Genomic DNA, 17,540 nt, shown 5'->3' with positions numbered 1-17,540 from the left:
GATTGAAGAGGGAGCTAGAACAGCAGAGTAGAGGGGAAAGAGGAGGCTGAGTTGAGCTTGAAAGTGGAGGGGAGGGTACTGCGAGACGATCTACACGACCCTTAGGTGGGCTTTCTCTGAGCCAGCCTCTACTTTAACCCCTTTTACTGTCATTCAGTCCCCACAGCAATTCTATGAGGTGACTACGATTACCTTTTGCAGAAGAGGATACTCAGAGGGGAAGGCATTTTCAGGTTTTACCCACCAGGTGGCGCCCTTGTGCCCCTGCAGTTTGCTTTGTTGACCCCACAGTTGAGCGAGACTTGCCCTGGCGGGGGGGGGGGGGGCGGGGGGTGATGCGTAGCCCTTACCATTTTGTTCCAGGCTGTGTAGTACTCCAAGCTGACCATCATTTACGCAGCCCGTCCCCAGTGGAAATGACTCCTTGAGTGGTTCTTAACTCCGCACTGCCCACCCCTCCAGGAGGTGGGGAACTACGGAGGTGAACGGTGTTGGGGTTCTGCATTGCGCGGCTTTGGCCCCCCGCTAAAGGCTAGAGTTTGCTCCCCTTTTCCAGACTGGAAAGCATAGGGGCTGGCAGAGGGCCAAGCTCGCAGGCCGGTCGGGCGGGGAGGGAGGCGGAGCCGCGGGGGGCAGGGCCCTCAGCCTCCGCGCCGGCGCCGACAGGGCGAGCGCCCCTCCTTCTCCTCCCCCGAAGTCCGCAGCGGCGGCGGCGTCCAGATCCCGGAGCCTCAGCCGAACCGGAGCCGAGCGGGTGGCGGCGCCATGGCGTGCGCGGGGCTGCTCACCGTGTGCCTGATCCGGCCGCCCGCGCCAGGGCACCCGCGGCCCCCGGCGCCCGCGCCCGCCGCTGGGCCCACCGGACACGCGCTGTTCCAGGACGTGAGTCGGGAGCGGGCCCGGGGCGCCGGCGCTACGGCCGTGGGGGTGGTCGCTGTCTCTCTCAGTGTATCTCCAGGTCTCTGTCATACCTCTCCCTGAGGACTCTGTCTCTCCTTGCTTCTGTCTCTGCGGCTTTCTCACTGTTTTTCCCTCTATGTCCGTGTCTCTCGCTCCAGGTCTGTTCGGGGCCCTGCCTCTGTCTCTGAGTCTCCGTCTCTCTCCCTAGCTCTCCCAGACCCTGCTGTCTCTGTGTCTGTATGTCTCCCTTATATTTATCTCTCTGCCTTTTTATCCCATTCTCTGCCTTTCACTTTCCCTCCTTGTCTCTGGTTCAGTGTTACTGTGCTTGCTGCCCCAACTCTGAACCCACCCCATGCATGTGTCTTGGCCGGGTTGGGGGTGTCAACACTTGATCATAGAAGCAGTCATGGTGCCCCTCTCTGGCAGCCCCAGGCTGGGCTGACCCAGGCAAGGCGGCCTGGAGGAGGAAGCAGCCCCCTGACTCCTGACCTCGTGCTGACCCAAGTCCTTAAGATCTAACCCGGGGACTGTGGGATCCCACAGTTGGTCAGGGCTGCCCACAGTCATCCTCTGTGATCTGTATACCCTGCCCTGGCAGGCAGGTGGTCCTGCAGCTCCCATGGACACTAGCTGGGAGCAGCCTGGCCCGACCTCAGTCACTCCCCTGAGCCCCTTCCCCACCTTTCACCCTAGTGTCAGCACCCTGTCCTCTCATGCCCCTACTCCAGGAGGTTCCTGCCAGGGGAAAAAGCTGTAGTCCCGCCCCCTCCCCACTGTCCCTAGTGACTCAGCACCTTGGCCACAATCCTCCAGGCTGAAAGGGACCTGACCTTCCCACTTCCCAGATGGAAAAACCAAGGCCTAGAGGGTTAGGGAAATGTCTGTCATGCATGGAGGCAGGGGCACACTAGGGTGTGGCCCTAGGTGTCCTCTTTCCCAGCTTAGCACCGCACCCCCCACTTTTCCCCCCCAGTATCTCCATCTGCCCCAGCCAGGCCACACTGGGCTGCTATGTGACCCTAAGCCGGTGGCAGACCTTCTCTTGAGTCAGGCTTTTGGCTGGGGATTAGATTTATCTCTGAGCCTCACTGACCTGAGAAAATAGCCAGAGGGGAGAGGTGGTCAGGACCTGGAGCTGATAGGAGCTCTCTGTCCAGGCTTTGGCCTGCCCCTCCTTACCAGGCCTGCTGGTTTCCTGTTTGCTGGGTTGCTTTGTGTGACCCAAGAGTCTCTGGTCCCTAGAAGAAGCAGGGACCATGTCTTTGCTCTGCTCTGCTCTGCCTGCCTCTGTTGTCGAAAGCTTCTCCATAAATACAATCTGTCCACTCTTGCTTTCCACCACCCTTACTCCTCCCTGCATGCACGCGCACACACAGACACACACACAAACATAGCCATATGCACATGGGCCTGCCCAAGACAAGACCCTCATACTGAGCTGGCCTCATAGAAAGCCCAGCCCTGGAAGGGTTAACCCTGGGCTATCCCCCATGTGCTAGTGGGAAAACAGATACCCACAAAGAAAGGACTAGCCGGGGTCTTCAACAAGCTCACAGGGAAACACCCCAGAGCGGGCAGAGTCTGGGACAGACCAGAATCACACAGCAGAGTTGGGATTCAGGTCTGGGATGGGTGCCCAGGATCCTCAGGCTGCATCTTGGCCCATCTCCCTACTTTCCTCAAACTGGGACTGTTCCAAGGGCGGATGCATCAGACAAAACTCGGGTTGGACTCGGTGTGGGAGGTGAAGGTGCAGAGACCTGGCCTGGAGCACCCCCCACAAGGCCAGGCCCTGCAGGAGAAGTGAGCAAGCAGTGGGGCCTGCTGTGTGCTCTTCCTGTGCTCCCCTTGTTGGAAAAGCTCCTGCAGGGCAGAGCTGGGCAGGGGGTTGGGACCAGGCTGAGCAGGAGGAAGGGCGATGCAGGGAGCAGGCTGGCCAGCTGGGGCCCTGTTGAGTTGGGTGGGGGCTTCCTGCCTCCCAGGCTCCCCTCACAGCTCTCATCCGTGCCCTTTTGTCCTCCAGGTTTTCCGCAGAGCAGACAAGAATGGTGAGTGTGGCTTCCCTGGTCCCACAGTTGGGGGAAGGGCAAGGGACATCATAGAGGCTCAGGGGATGGTCGGGGGTTTAGAGGCACAGTGTAGAATGGAGAAGAATCTTTGGAGGACCTAAATCAGGAGAATCAACCAAGGCATCCTTCTTGGAGGAAGTGCTATTTTGAATCAAGTTTGGCAGGATGGAGAGTAGAGGGAATGTGGTTTAGCCAGAGGCTGGAGGTGGGAGCTTACTTTCCGGCAGGGCCCTGTGGTCAGTACTTCCCATGTATGACCTCATGTTGTCCTCGAAGCTGCCAGCTAGATGAGAGTTCTTCACCCCATTTCACAAAGGAGCAGAGGCCCAGAGAGGTGAAGCAGGCTGCCTGAGGTCACACAGCCTTTATATGGTGGGTCTTGAATCCTGGTCTTTATGATGCTTGGTCCAAGGCTACCTGTGTGAGGGGCTTGGACTGGTGAGGTCATGGATATGAGGCCCTGTGGGGGATTTTATCTTAGATTTTAGAGGGCTCAATAACTTTCCATACGACCAACCATCTGGACCCAGGGAGGGCTTGGGCAAGCTAAAGATGGGTCCAGGGAATCTGCTCCTCCTGCCCTTCGTCCTGGTCAGTCTCATACCCGGGTCCGGGAAAACCTTCAAAGCTAAAGCAGGAGCCATTAGGGAACCCTGCAAGCAGGTTGCTGCCCATAGATGACTGGGAGCAGCCAGCGGTGCCCTGATTGGCTAGTGGAGGGTCTGAACTGAGATAGCCTGTCAGCCTTGACCTCCTTTCACCTGCGGTCTTCAGACCTGTTTGTTTCAGCCCCCTCAAGACAGGATTGTATACCACCCCTTGCCCCTTCTCCCCAGGTCTTTCCAAATTGGTGGAGACCATTTGTCCCAACCTGTTGATCCGGACACATGGTCCCATTTGGATCACAGCATTCTGTCTGGGGAAGCTCAGACCCTCCCCCAGCTCCACTCTCCCCATCTCATCTACTTAGAGACCTTGCAGGCCAAATCCCCAGTGTCTTTGGCCATCATACTTATGCTCTCAGCCTCTGCTACATGTCCCCTGTGATGGTCATTTCCTCCTGAGCCAGTCTGGCTGCTTCTTACAGGGGCTCCAACTCTTAGGAAGATCTCATCTGACTCTGTTGTTTTCTCGGGAGGAGCCTGGTTCCAGAGCATGGAACTGGAGCCAGGCTGGCCAGCATTTGGGGCAGAGACTCGGGCAGGATTCCAGTCCTCCAAAGGATGTCTAGGCCCTGCTGTGATCTGCCTGTATCCTAGGCTATTGTTCATTTGTTTCTTCATTTGGCAAACATTTATTGAGTCCCTACCCAATGCCACACATGTACTGCCCTGTTCCTTGGGTGCCTGTTATCTTAAGTGGGCACCTCTGGGGGCCCCAGCCCTTTTGTCTCCAACAGCCAGGCTCCCCACCAAGCTCGCAGTCGCATTCCACCTGGCTGGGTGGTTGTGACGTGCTGCGAGGCCTTTGGTGGGCCTGGACCTGGTGGCAGGAGTACAGCCAGGGGTCAGGGATACTTACTCTGCTCTCTGTCCCCCATCCCCCCAGATGATGGTAAGCTCTCGTTTGAAGAATTCCAGAATTACTTTGCCGATGGGGTTCTCAGCCCAGGAGAGCTGCGGGAGCTGTTCAGCAGCATTGATGGGCGTCCCACTGAGTGAGTACGCGATGGGGTGGATGTGCCGCAGGTAGACGTGAGGCCAAGTTGTCCCGACCCCACTGTGTCCCCTGCTGCCTTGGCTCCTTATGGAGGATGGAGGTGCCCAGGGAGAGGGGTGCCAGGGCTCAGTGCCAACTTTACCCGCCCACCCACCCCCTCCCTGGCTCCAGTTTGCCCATCACACTGCTTCCAGCTGGCACCCAAAAATAGCCAGGCCTGAGTCACCACCTATGGTTTAGCCCACAGGTGCCCCCCTCCATTCCCACTTTTTGCAGGGACCAGAGGATGCCTGGGGACAGCTGGGCCCCGCCTGCTGCCACCAATGGATGCAGGTGCTCCCACATCTACGGCTTTAGCACGAGTCTGCTTTCTTCTCCTGCTCCCTCACGCGGGCAGGCACACACACACACAGCTAGCCCTCCCTGTCACTTCCCTTACCCCCATCTTCTTAGAATAAATTCTATACTCCAGGTCACCACTCAAGGCTCCCATGCCTGCCTGTATTTTGAGGCTTGGGCTGAACCCTTTGTGCTACCACCTCCCCACCACCAGTCACTCCAGTCAAATTCCTTGTCCTTCAAGGCCTAACTTAGGCAGCCCCTCTTCCAGGAAGCCCTCCCTAGCCTACCAAGTAAGACCCCTTCTCTGGACTTCCACAGACCTGGCTTCCCCTTCCCAGCTCTGACCACTCCTCTCTGGCTTCTGTTCACCTCTGTCTCCCCTGACCTGAAATCCCCTTGGAGGCCAACAGCAGGACTGAATTTTTGCCCTCAGAGAGTGTTTGATGGGGCAGTAGTGCTTGCTCCTTCTCACTGTCCACCAAGCAACTTAACCTGGGATGGAGTTAGAAGTCGTCTCCTTGTCAGGCTGAGCCAGGCAGGGAGAGGGAAGGAATGTTGGCTTCAAAGACCCAGTTTACCTGGCCCAAGTTAGCAGGTCTGAAGGGTGCCTTCTCTTTTCCCTGCAGCAATTTGGAAACGGAGAAACTGTGTGGTGAGTAGGCCCATGGGAACTCTTGCCTCCTGGGACCCTTGGGCAGGTGGGTGTGATGAGAGGCTGTTGCTGGTCTCTGGATGGAACAGGATGGACTGGGCTCAGGATATGGGCCTGGTTGGCTGCTGGGGAATTCCAGGTTGTAAGTGGGGAGTGGGGGTCCGGGAACCTTTGAGCACCTCCTCTGCCCGCAGACTACTTCTCAGAACGACTGGGCGTCTACCGGCCTGTGCTGGCTGCGCTGGAGTCTCTGAACTGTGCAGTTCTCACTGCCATGGACACAACCAAGCTGGTGAGTGGAGGGGTCCTAAATGAGGGCAGGGGGTGTCTGCTGTGCTGTGGGAGCCTCCACCGTTGGGCTCAGGGCATCTTTACCTCTCTGGGCCCTAGTTTCCTCTTCTGTAAACTGGGCATAATAATGGAGCCTGCCTCCAGACATTTGTTGTGACAATTAAATGAGAATGAAGGCAGGGAGTTTTGTGTTTCTAGTTCTCTCCTCTGTTCCCAGCACCCAGACCTCTGGCTGGCACACAGTAGCCGCTTCCTACCTGGAGCTGCTGCTGCTGCTGCTGCTTATTATTGACCAGACCTAACTGTTGTGGGGTATCAAGCCTAGCTCCCAGCAGGGATGGGCCGGAGGGTAGGGCATGCTCGCACATATCCACCAGCTGGTGCTGGTATGTGGAGCCTAGCAGGGGGGTGGTGGGGCACAGCCTGAGGACACGTGTGAGTAGGCAGGCGTGTGTGCACCCACGTGTTTGTGTGTATGTATGGACACGTGCACACAAGCATAAACAGTGCTCACAGCCAGGGCTCCAGGCCTTTGGATATTTTTAAAACACCACAAGCTGCCCCTCAATTTGTGTGTTCCTTTTAAGAAAAGTCTCCACCTCCCTTTGTCCCATAGCTCTTAACAAGGGGCAGTGAGGGACTGGTGAGCGGGCCTGGGATTGTGTGTGACCCCACTTTTTACAGAAGGAGAAACTGAGGCCCTCAGCAACTTGATAATCAGCAGGGGACAGGGCTTCCCCTTCTGGTTGCTTTCACATGGGATTTAGTAGCTTTTCAAAAGGTCACCCCTTGGGGCCTGGCATGGGATGGGAATCCCAAAAGTACATGGTGAGGGTTTGGTGTATTATGATGACTTCTGTATCTGTAGCCTGGACACAAGTGGAGGGGGGCATCTCTTTCCTTGTTGCCATGGAAACAGCTGGACTGCCATGGGTGGGCAGCTAGACTGGCATTCTCTGTACTGGCACTGGTTACGGGAGATTCAAACTGCAGGTCAAAGGGAGGTCCCCAGAAGTCCTGACCACCTCCTCCTAGTCCAGAAAGGGATAAGGGGTACCCATCACCACACAACTCTGCCAGCTCCAATCACTGAGCCTTTTATCTGGTACTCAATGCCTCTGATAGAGCTGCAGCTCAGCTTGCTGAGCGTCTGCCTTTGCAGCCCCCCTCGTGACACCACCCCCTTCGGTCCAGCATGATGACTCAGTTGAACACTTCGTGCACCAGTCTGGAGCCACATTCCTCATACATGGCCCGGGTCATCCAGCGGCATTGAAAGGAGCGCAGTGAGGCCACCATGGAGCCTCCTGTCCACACTGCTGTGCCACGCCCAGGCTTGGCCACCAGGCGAGGTTGCAGTGCCCCATAGCCGTGCCGCCGGGACTGCGTCTCCAGCTCCATCTCCAGGCGCTCAGTGAAGCCAGGGAAAAGTGTGGAGCCACCGGCCACCACCACGGTGTTGGCCAGCCGTGTGCGTAGTGTTGCAGGCACCCTCTGCAGTGCCTGGAAAGCCAGTGTGGCCAGTCCTGGCTCAGCCTGGCCCAGCAGACCCGGCTGAAAGATGGGCTCCGGGCAGCGGAAGCGCTCGCTGCTGAGGCAGACAGAGCACCCGTTGCCTAAGCAGAAATTGGCTGGATGGTGGCGAGCTGGGTTTTGGAGGTCACCCTCGAAGTCCAGCGATACATAGCAGCAGCGCTTCTTGAGCTGTGTGATGACCTTGCGGGGCAGGGCCTGGAGCCGTTGATCGGGGCATGCTGCCACCAGCAGGTCCCGCAAGTAGCGCGACAGAGTGCTACCTGCCACGTCCAGCCGGAAGGTGGCATCGTGCCAGGAGTGGCCAGCATAGATGGGCGTGGCGTGGCACACGCCCGCGCCCGCCTCCACGGCCAGCCCGCTGAACGTGCCGACGGAGCAGAGCGCCAACAACGCGGTGCTGGCCATGTGGCACGCGGGCACTGCTAGGGCCTCGAACAGCAGCTCCGCCACCCTCTCGCGGCCCGCGGGCGGCGCCGATGGCGAGTCGCTCACCAGCACCGGCCACTGCTCTGGGCACACCCGCAGGCCGCCCACCAGCAGGCGCTCCCACAGCCTCTCCAGGGCCTCCCAGTCCACTACCACGCCGTGCTTGATAGGGTGCGCCCGCGCTACACTGCCCGCCAGCTCGCAGCCCGGCGCCTTGGGCAGCACGGGCGGGTCCCGGCTGGGCACCAGGCTGGAGCTTTTCAGCACCAGGCGCGGCTGCTCCTCGCCCGCAAAGCCCGCCTTGGTGAAACCCGAGCCCTGGTCCACTACTACGGCGACGCGACCCAGTGAGGGCGGCCGGCGGACCCGACAGCTCCCGGACAGCGACGCCACCTTCGGGCCGGCCACGCCCTTCATCCAAGAGTTTTGTCCCCAGAGGCTCAGTCGCGCCCCCGGCCTGAGACCTCACCTCCGCTGGCCTAGATGGAGGCCCGCCTTTCAGCTCTTGGCTCTGCCCCTTGGGCCTACGTCCCTGCCTTTCTGGATTAGATAGCTATTGCTCTCAGTTTGTTGGGCTCTGCGGTCTGGTCCTGAGGTCCTACTTTTTTTGGACCGAGTGGATGTCTCTTTTCAGTTCTTGGACTCCTTCCCTGGGCCCAAGGACCCCGCTTCTGGTTCCTGTGTCAGTTCCCGCCCTCGCTGGGCTATGGCCGCTTCTGGTCCTCTTTGCCCTCCTCTGACTCAGGGCCCTACCGTGTCTCTGAGGACTCACCTCTGCTGTGCGTCTCTGCCCCTTCAGATGGAGGATAAGGCTGGGCCAAATCCTTTAAGAGATTGAGAAGCCTCTGGGAGCAGCTCTGGGAATTATGGGGCCTTGTGACAATGTCATCCAGACATATATCCCCACTTGGGGACCCAGGAGCCCAGCCCAGCCCCTGAGCCCCAGGCAGGCTCCTGGCACTTCTCACCTGGGCTTGGCAGAAGTACTGTAGTTCCTGGTTGTGGAGGTAGGGGTGGGGTGGGGTGGTCAGAGAAAGAAGGAAAAGAACTTGGATTGGACTCATTGTGACCTCAGTCCTCAGAACCTGCCATGCTTCCGCAGCCCTCCACTCTGATGAAAACTCCCCAGACATATCCTCTCTCCTGGTGCAAGGCCGAGGGTGGTGATTTTTAACATCCAGAGGTCTGGCCTCAGCTGCCCAGAACAACCAGTTTGATTCTATCCCCAAACCATTTCAGATTATCTGATGTGCTCTGGCCAAATGTGTGGGCTCTCCCTTCTCAGTGCTGAAAAGAAAGGTCTTAATCACAGATCTACAGCCACCCTGAAGACCTGTGTGCTTAGCCTTCAGGGACCCAGGCAGCTCACAGCGGCTTCTGCGAATGGTCTTACGTGGGCCTGAGTTTGTGACTCAGTTCTGAAGCTGACTCACTGTGCACCCTGAACAAGTCTGGATCCCTCTCTGGGTTCATTTATTTCCTCCAAAAGGTGGTCATCCTCACCTACAGGAAAGCGGCCACTTGTTGTCTCTGCAGTCTGTTTTCTTTAGGACATTTCTGGTTGCAAGTTGAAGACCCACTGAGGTGAGCTTAAGCTAAAATAGGGATTTTATACAGGCATCTTGTATGTCTTATGGATACCAAGGGCGGGATGAAATCTGGAAGCAGGGCCTGACTGCAGAGCTGTGGGGAAGCCGTTGGCTCTGCATTGTGTTTATAATCTTCTGAAGGCTGGTTTCAGCCTGTGCATGTTCCTGTAGAAAACGGCCTTTTACAGCTCCTGAATTACGGACCCAGAGAAGGGGCTGATAGGACCAGCTAGGGCCAATCACTTATTCCAGGAGATGTGCCCCACACTAAGGAATGTGGTTACCCTGATTGTAACCATGTGGTTGTTAGGAAAGGGTCAGTTCTCACAAGCAGCAGAGGAGATGCTATGTGGGTAGTGCATCCTTAAGCTTGATGTAGGTAATGTGGTCAGGACATTGATGATGCTGACACTGACAAAAGTGTGTTTTCAATAGAAGCTGAATTGAAGACCACAAGTGACAGTATGGCCAGACCAGTAGTGAGGGTGGACGTCGCTGAGAAGCCCCAGAGGGGAAGACTGAGGTTGGGGGGCTAGGCCTGCACATCCCAATAATAAGCTTGGGCCTTTCCCTGTGGTCATTGGGAATCAGCATGAGCTTATGAGCAGGAGGGTGAAATGCCCTCTAGATCAGTGGCTGCAATGTGGGGAAGGGGATGGGACAGGGTAGGGTAGGAGACAGGTGACTCAGGTGCCTTGGGGGTTTCCAAGCAGAGTGCAGCAGAAGTGAGAGAACCAGGGACCTCACCTCTCCTGGGTGCTCTCACAGGTGGAATGTGATTCTAAAGCTCAAATCATGGACTTTCACAGTTCTTCCCTAAGGTGGTGGCTAAAAAGCAAAAGCCTGGGACCTTCTCCCTCAGCCTCAAAAAGACTAGTGAATGCTGGAAACTCTTGGAGCTGCCTGGCCTCTGCTGGAAGCATGCACCTCTCCTCCTCGCGTGGCCAAGTCTGGGTTTGCCCAAGCTCACTTCCCTTGGGCCTGCAGACCTGCAGGGTCTGACCTGGGCCTGGAGGCAGGGAACAGCCTCCCTCCACTGTGGCAAGGTGCCCCCTCCCCAGCCCGGGGCAGGGGTACTGACTCTTGGGTCACAAGGAAGGAGAAGGCAGAAACAGCCTCGACTCCAGGCCATGGCCGTTGCTCTGCCCTCAAGACGCCTGGTCTTTCCCTGTCTCGCTCTGGGCCTCAGTTTCCCCTACCCCGGCTTCACGCCCAGATGCCTCACACAGGGCCAGCAGTGGTTGCTCTGCGCTCTTTATTGGGCCAGTCCGGGGGCCGGGGTGCGGGCCAGCTTGTCAGGGCCGCGGGCGAGGGCAGCGGCGCCGCTTGCGTGGCTGCTCCTCGGCGGGGTCGGCCTCGCCTCCCGCCTCGCTGTCGGTCAGCAGGCGCGAGTAGAGCCGCTGCCAGCCCTGCGCCGCCTTGGCCCCGCCCTCCGCGCGGCGCCCTTCTTCCTGCAGCCGCGCGTCCAGCAGCAGCAGCAGGACCAGGATCTTCTTCATCTCGCGCGTTCGTGCGCCCTCGCGCCGCTCCGCGCTGTCGCCCGCTCCTCGCAGCGCTGGCACCGCCGCCGGGGAGGCCACCCGGGCGTCCGCTGCGTCCTCACCCGGCCGCCCGCACCGCGCGCCGGGGCCCGCTGTCACCTCAGCTAGCTGCTGCTGCTTGTCCAGGGGGAAGAGCAGCACGATCTTGGTCTGGGGGGTGGGGCAGGGGCGTGAGGGGAAAGCGCGTCCAGCCTTCCTCCCGGGGACCCTCACCCACCCAGGTCTGTCTCCTAGGCACTAACTCCTTCTACGTCTCCTGGACTCCTGACATCCTAGCCCTGGGGAGGTGGGGGAGGGAAGTATCCTACCCCATCGCCCCGGACCCCTGTCGCCCCTCTGGAAACCCTCCTCCACCCCAGGCTGACCTGAGACCTCACTTGGATCCCGTTTATGAGATCCCCAGCCTACCCCCTGCCCCCAGCTTTGATGCTGGGACCCTCACCCACCCCTGCCCCAGCCCAGGGCCTCTGCCCACTTGAAGAGGGGGGAAAGTAGCATGTTTTGAAGCTGTGGGATGGAAAGGGGCATAAGGGAACTCCTCGTGCCCATAGCTCCAGTGTCACCAGCTTGGGCTGACCCCCCATGCCAGGACCTCCACCCATCAGTCCTAGGTTGGGAGAATGCCCTCCTGGCCTCCCAAGTCTCATCCACTTCCTCGTCCCTGGAATCCCCTGCTCTCCCTTCTGGGCTCTTAGGACCCCATCAACATCCATGTGGGTTCCTGGGACCTTCATCCTCAGGAGGGGCTCTCTAACCCCTTCCATGCCCCTAGAACTTCTGCCCACAAGGCCTGGACTCCCAGCATCCCCTCCTGTCCAGGTTCCCCTGACTCCCACTTGCCCCTCGTGCCCTGTCACTCACGCTCGGCTTCTTCCACTTGAGGTGGCTGAAGAACTGCTGTTTCTGCCAGGCCTTGTCCATGTCAGGTGGCCTGTCCTTTCGGGCCTGCTTAGGGACTTTGGTCCTCTTGTGGGAACTGTTGTTTCCCATGGCAAGGCTGGTCACCACTTGGTGACCAGGTGGGGGTCACCACCACCTCTGCCCTGCCCTCTGGTGGGGGATTCTCTGCCCTGGCTCTGTCCCAGAGGGGCCACATTGTGACCTCATAGGTTGACATCACCAGCTCCAGGCTCCGAGCTCCTCCTCCCAGAACATACAGGCAAATCTTGGCTCCATTTACTTTGTCTGCAACTTCTGGCCTTGGTTTCTCAGCTGTAAAAATGGACTAATGATAATAAGTGAGGTTATGCTTGTAAAATGCTTAGTGGTGACTAGAGAGGAATTTCTGTGGCCTGGGTTTGAATTCTGGCTCTGCCACTAGCTAGTTTTGGACCTTGGCCAAGGTACTCCTCCAGACCTCAGTCTTCTCATCTTGAAAATGGGGTCAGTTATGGTTCCTGTAAGCTGTTATGAGGATTAAATGAAATTCTACTTGGAAACAGGGCCTGGCACAGAGTGGGTGCATGTGTCAGCCAGGTTCTTTGGTTGCAAGCAACAGAAACTGATCAATAATCTTAAACACCAAAAAGGGAACTTATTGGAAGGATTTCAGGAAGCTCAGAGAATGGCCAGGAAGTCTAGAGGCTTGGAGAAACCACTGGCCTCCAAGAATGAGAAGACCCAGCCTCCCCTTTGTCCCTGCCTGTCTGATGGCTGAATTGAGGCAGGTCATGGGCAGGAGAGGAAGCCCCTGATGGATGGTGCCTCTGGGACCCCTTGTGAAGGGGGGCACCACAGCTCCCTAGGACTCCCATCCTGGGCTATGTGTGTAGGTCGGGGGGCAGAGAGAGGAGTTGGTGAGGAGATTCTCAGGAAGTCTGTTGGATGTACAAGTCGGCAGTTTTCTTGTATTATGTTTGACAGTAAAAACGAAGACAGGTACTGGACTGAGCCCCATGTAGGAAATAACTCATTGGAGACTCTCAACAGCTCAGTGAGATAACTGTTAGCATCCCTGTTTTATAGGTGAGGAAACAGGCAAGGAGGTGAAGAAGCATCCCAAGTGGGCAGCACAGGGCCTGGCACATGGTCAGCTTACCTGTCTATGCCCACCTTGGAAAGGGCTTGGGGGGAAATGGTGATGTAGATTGGGGTCAGTGTGTGAGGCCAATGACCCACTGTGTTTTATCTGCAGCTCTTAGTAAGAAGTGCTCAGTAGATGTCTTTTATGTGGATGAGTGAGTGAATGAATGGATGAATGAATGAATACATAGATTGTGAATTTGGGGCCAGCTGGTGAGTATGGAGCCATATAATACCATCATTTGGCTTCATGTGTTCATTATGTCCTACCACGCCCCAACTCTCCCACCCACCCCCAGTCCAGCTGTGCCTGGGGCCTCACAGGCTGAAGGTGGTGGCCCCAACAGGGAAAGGGCCTTGAGGCCCAGAGAATGGCAGATGGTTCTCTATGAATTGGCCTCATACCTTCCAGGAAGAGGCCAGGCCTGGACAAGGAGGGGGTCTGAGGTCTGCTCGCCCACTGAGTCCCAGTGCCCTCCTGCTTATGCCAGGTCTGCATGCCATCTTTACGCTGCCACTGTTGCTCTAGTGGGCAGGGGGCACCCTCTGGTAGACAGTTCCCCACTCAGAAATATATGCTTGGGGCTGAGAGTTGCAGACTATGCCTCCTCTGCCCCAGGAGTATGAGCGGGCCTCCAAGGTGGACCAGTTTGTGACACGCTTCCTACTGCGAGAGACGGTGAGCCAGCTCCAAGCCCTGCAGAGCTCTCTGGAGGGGGCGTCAGACACCCTGGAGGCCCAGGCCCACAGCCTGCGGTATGTGAGGAGCTCCGTGCCCCTGTGGGTCCAGTTCATGTGTGCCCATTATCTCCATGTGTCAAGTCCCTCAGCTTTCACCGCATTCCGTAGCTCTAGCATCCTGGAGCCCAAATTCTTGTTCTTAGGCAGGAGGCCTAAAGAGGGTGGGGAGGTCTGCCTTTGAGGCTGGGCCTCGGTGTCCCCAGAAGCCTATCTTACCTCACCGAGGCCTGTTCTGGGGCCCCAGTCCTTGGCCTGTGGGTCTGGGAGCAGTAGGCCGACCGTCCGCTTCCCTCAGGTCAGATGATGAGAGGGTGTTGGTGCAGAACAGGCCCCGTGGCAGCCGGCGGGCAGGGCGCAAGGCCCTGCGGAGCGTCAGTCGGTCGCCCACCTGGTCTCCTGGCTCCTCTGACACAGGTGTGCCTGCGGCGGGGTGGGAGGGCCTGGCCTCCCCCAGTGCCTGCTCCTCCTCTTTCCCTCATTTCGCCCAGAGAGGCCTCCCAGCCTGAGGGGGCCCATGCCTGACCCCCAGGGCGGAGCTCAGAGGCCGAGATGCAGTGGCGGCTCCAGATCAACCGTCTCCAGGAGCTCATTGACCAGCTCGAGTGCAAGGTGAGCAGCCAGGTGGCTGGTGCCCTGTGCCTGTGGACCTTCCTGGAATCCACCCAAGCCAGGCACACGCCGAGGACCTGGCCCACTCTCTGTGCCCCTCACAGGCTCCCCGGCTGGAACCCTTGCATGAAGAGGAGTTTACCAAGGGGCCCAACTCGGTGAGTCTGGGAGTGGGGCAGGCAGCTGGGTGTCGGGCCAGGAGGAGGTCATGAAGTGAGGAGATTCATGGGGCCAGCTGACCCTCGGCCTCTGTCTTGCACAATCCCCCCCTTCTGTGGGCTTGGCCCAGCCCTCATACCCCAGGCCAGGCCAGTTGGGTTCTGGTCTTGCTGTGTGACCCTGCAGAAATCTGCTCCTCCATGAGCATCAGTGTCCCTCATCTATAGTTCTGAAAGCTGGGTCTGTGGCAGTAGGGATGGAGGCCAAAAGGGGCAGTAGGAAGTGGTGTCATTCTGCAGGAGAGCGGGACATGGCTGGATCAAGGCAGCAACCTTAGTCTTCAGAAGAGGAGGATGGAGTCAGGGATGCTGGGGGCTGGATTGGGGCAGGGGCCCGACCGCAGGGTAGGCTGGGTCTGGTGCAAGCCCAGAAAGGCAGGGTCCTCCTGGAGGCCACAGCTGTCCCTCCTGCCATGTGCTGCCCTACCCTGCCTGACAGGGCTGCCTCTCTTGCCAGCACATCCTTGTGGCCCAAAGGCAGGTACAGGTGGCTGAGGCGGCCCTGCAGGACTTCCACCATGCCCTGTGCTGCTATGTGGACTTCACAGGGGCCCAGAGCCATTGCCTGCAGTGAGTCCTCAGTTGGCTGGTGGGCCAGCCAAGGTGGGGTGGGAGTTGGTGAGCAGGGAGGAATGCTGGGGCTGGGTGTCTTGGGCCAGGGCTCTCGTTAGATACCCCTGGCAGCGGTGGTGGCAGCCCAGGCCTGGCCTGGCCATCTCTTTGGCCCTGCAGTGTGTCTGCCCAGAAGATGCTGGACAATGCCTCCTTCACCCTGTACGAGTTCTGGCAGGATGAGGCCTCTTGGAGAAGGTATGAGTGGTAGTCTAAAAGCTACCTTTGATTGAGTATGGGCCCTGGGTTCAAATAATCCTTTCCTATTCACTGTGTGACCTCAGGAGAGTTACCTACCCCCTCTGAGCCCCAGTGGGCTCCTTTCAAAATGGGAGTGATAATAGTTCTAACCTCTTATCAACTAAATGAAATGACATGTAAAGAACTGAACACAGTGCCAGGTACAAGGTAGGTGCTCAATGAATACACACTGTCACCACCATGCCACACCCTATGCCACACACCTTGTGTGTTACTTCGTATAGTCTTCACAGTATCCCAGTGGATATGACTGTCCCTATTTCACAGAGGAGGAAACTGAGGTTTACAGCCAATATGAGGAAGGACTGAGATCTGAATCCAGGCAGCAGGACTGGGTGGGAGCTGGGAGCTCTTAACCACGTGGTCCTGATCTCTGGGGACTAGCTCCAACCTCAGTCCACTCCGCGGCCCTCCCCAGGCACCAGCAGTCCGCCTGCAGCAAGGCCTTCCAGCGCATCCTCATCGACCACCTGCGGGCTCCAGACACCCTCACCACTGTGTTCTTCCCAGGTGTGTCGCATCCCCCAACCCTCTCCACAGCCCTGGGACCTGGGGAGGGGCCGTGGGCACCTGATGGCCTCTGACTCCCAACCTCTGACCCCCAGCCTCCTGGTGGATTATGAATAATAATCGAGCCTGACTTGCATAACCAAGTACCCTCCTTCTGGAGCTTCTGGACTGGTCAGCTCAGCTCGAGACCAAGGACACTGCTGCCTCCTATACCTGGGGCCTGGCTCTCAGTGGCCTCCCAGACCCACTGGTGGAGAATCTCAGTCCAGGGATCAGAGACTGGGCTCTTGCTTCTATTTCTTCCTTTATCAGTGTATTTTATTGTTTGTAGCTTTGGTCTCTGAGGCACTCTGGCCTCTGCCTGGCTCAGAAGGCCTGGATTCTGGTCCCCTCTGACCCTGCCTTGCTGCGTGACCCAGGGCAAGTCCCCTCTCTGAGTGGGCCTTGGGCCACCTGGCTACCTAGTGGGTGCCTGCTTTCTTCCTGCTGCCTCGGGGCCAGGCTTCTGCTCTTCCCCAACCAGCAGCAGAACCAGGGCTGATGCTCAGGGACTGTCCATCCCGCCCCCACCTCGACCCCTGAGGCTGGGCTGGATCAGTCTGCAGTGTGGGGTAAGGACCTAGGATTCCCCATCATCCTCCTGGGCTGGCAGGCTCCTGACCCTTCCAGTACCTGCAGCTGCACCAGCGACCTCTGGAGGAACCTGGGTTGGTTTGCATGTCATCTGCATATCATTTGCATGCTCCTGCCCACCCATACTCAGGGCACTATGGGAAGCCCCAAGGTGACCTTGCTAAGTAGCAATAATTTGGGCCAAGTCACCTGCTGCCCCTAGATACCTCTGAACCCCAGCCCAGGACCCCAGCACAGAGGCAATAAAGGCAGTGGTCACCTCCTGTGTCGTGTCCGCTCTCTCTCTCTCGGCAAGAAGGGCCCCCAAGCCTACAGATAGTGAGAACTTAATTACAGCTGACTCAGCTTATCTCAATTTGGGAGCCCTCTCACCTTGTAAATCCTGGCTCTGGAGTCTTCCCTGGGAAAGGTAAGTGCATTTGGGCTCTGCCTTAACCACCCCCACCTGACCCCCAAATCCTGCAGGTTCTAGGTTTACCCCTTTTTGCCAACAGGGTGTGGTGTGGAGTTGGGGGCTGGCTACTGAGCCCTCACGAAGTCCCAGATAGCAGGGCTGGGTTCCTGAGAGACGACTTGTTCCCAGGCAGAACCTCCCTCGCCTGCCTCACCCCTTTCCAGGCTGGACTTGTCACCACCCCTTAGTGGGTCTTACCAGCTACTGGGGACCTTCCTTCTAGCTATCTTGGTACTCGGGGATTGGAGAGAGGTGGCTACATATGAAAAGAGCACGGGATGGCCTCTGACCTGGTCTGGAGGGTGCTGGGGTCAGGATATTTAGGCAGGAGAGACACAGGTTTGGGCTCTGAGTTGGGGGAGAGCTTGCCTCGTTGAAATGAATGAAGCCCAGTGCGGCTGGGGCCAAGCAGGGAGGTGACAGGGCCTTGGGAGGCCTTTCATCCTGAAAAAGCGGTTTTAAGGGGTGGCTG

The 17,540-nt window shown here is 58.0% G+C and overlaps 3 protein-coding genes across 7 annotated transcripts; 1 reads left to right on the top strand and 2 right to left on the bottom strand.

Moving 5' to 3' along the window:
* The first annotated feature begins 535 nt into the window (after positions 1-535).
* On the top strand, positions 536-16,877 carry NECAB3 (N-terminal EF-hand calcium binding protein 3). 5 transcript variants are annotated; one of them, XM_032462122.1, is made up of 14 exons: positions 567-882; positions 2,927-2,951; positions 4,521-4,629; positions 4,908-4,964; positions 5,600-5,625; positions 5,820-5,917; positions 13,650-13,786; positions 14,067-14,185; positions 14,301-14,380; positions 14,485-14,538; positions 15,038-15,168; positions 15,331-15,408; positions 15,890-15,981; positions 16,077-16,877. In XM_032462122.1, exons 1-14 carry the CDS (start codon positions 766-768, stop codon positions 16,109-16,111), a joined length of 1,158 nt encoding a protein of 385 aa, XP_032318013.1. In that variant the 5' UTR covers positions 567-765; the 3' UTR covers positions 16,112-16,877. The 5 variants fall into 5 exon arrangements, with proteins under 5 accessions (XP_032318015.1, XP_032318016.1, XP_032318013.1 ...); XM_032462123.1 differs by having other exon boundaries at positions 575-882; positions 15,056-15,168; XM_032462124.1 differs by lacking the exon at positions 14,067-14,185 and having other exon boundaries at positions 536-882; positions 14,186-14,380.
* ACTL10 (actin like 10) lies at positions 7,120-8,527 on the bottom strand. Its single transcript, XM_032462121.1, has one exon. It carries the CDS (start codon positions 8,293-8,295, stop codon positions 7,120-7,122), a length of 1,176 nt encoding a protein of 391 aa, XP_032318012.1. The 5' UTR covers positions 8,296-8,527.
* C19H20orf144 (chromosome 19 C20orf144 homolog) lies at positions 10,552-11,998 on the bottom strand. The gene is made up of 2 exons (XM_032462132.1): positions 11,870-11,998; positions 10,552-11,158 (listed from the first exon to the last, which is right to left on the bottom strand). The coding sequence occupies exons 1-2, from the start codon at positions 11,996-11,998 to the stop codon at positions 10,763-10,765; spliced, it is 525 nt and encodes a 174-aa protein (XP_032318023.1). The 3' UTR covers positions 10,552-10,762.
* Positions 16,878-17,540: the final 663 nt, after the last annotated feature.

Source organism: Camelus ferus, chromosome 19 (assembly GCF_009834535.1).
Source record: "Camelus ferus isolate YT-003-E chromosome 19, BCGSAC_Cfer_1.0, whole genome shotgun sequence".
NCBI classification, from domain to species: Eukaryota; Metazoa; Chordata; class Mammalia; order Artiodactyla; family Camelidae; genus Camelus; species Camelus ferus.
This window is presented reverse-complemented; position numbering and strand designations above follow the sequence as displayed.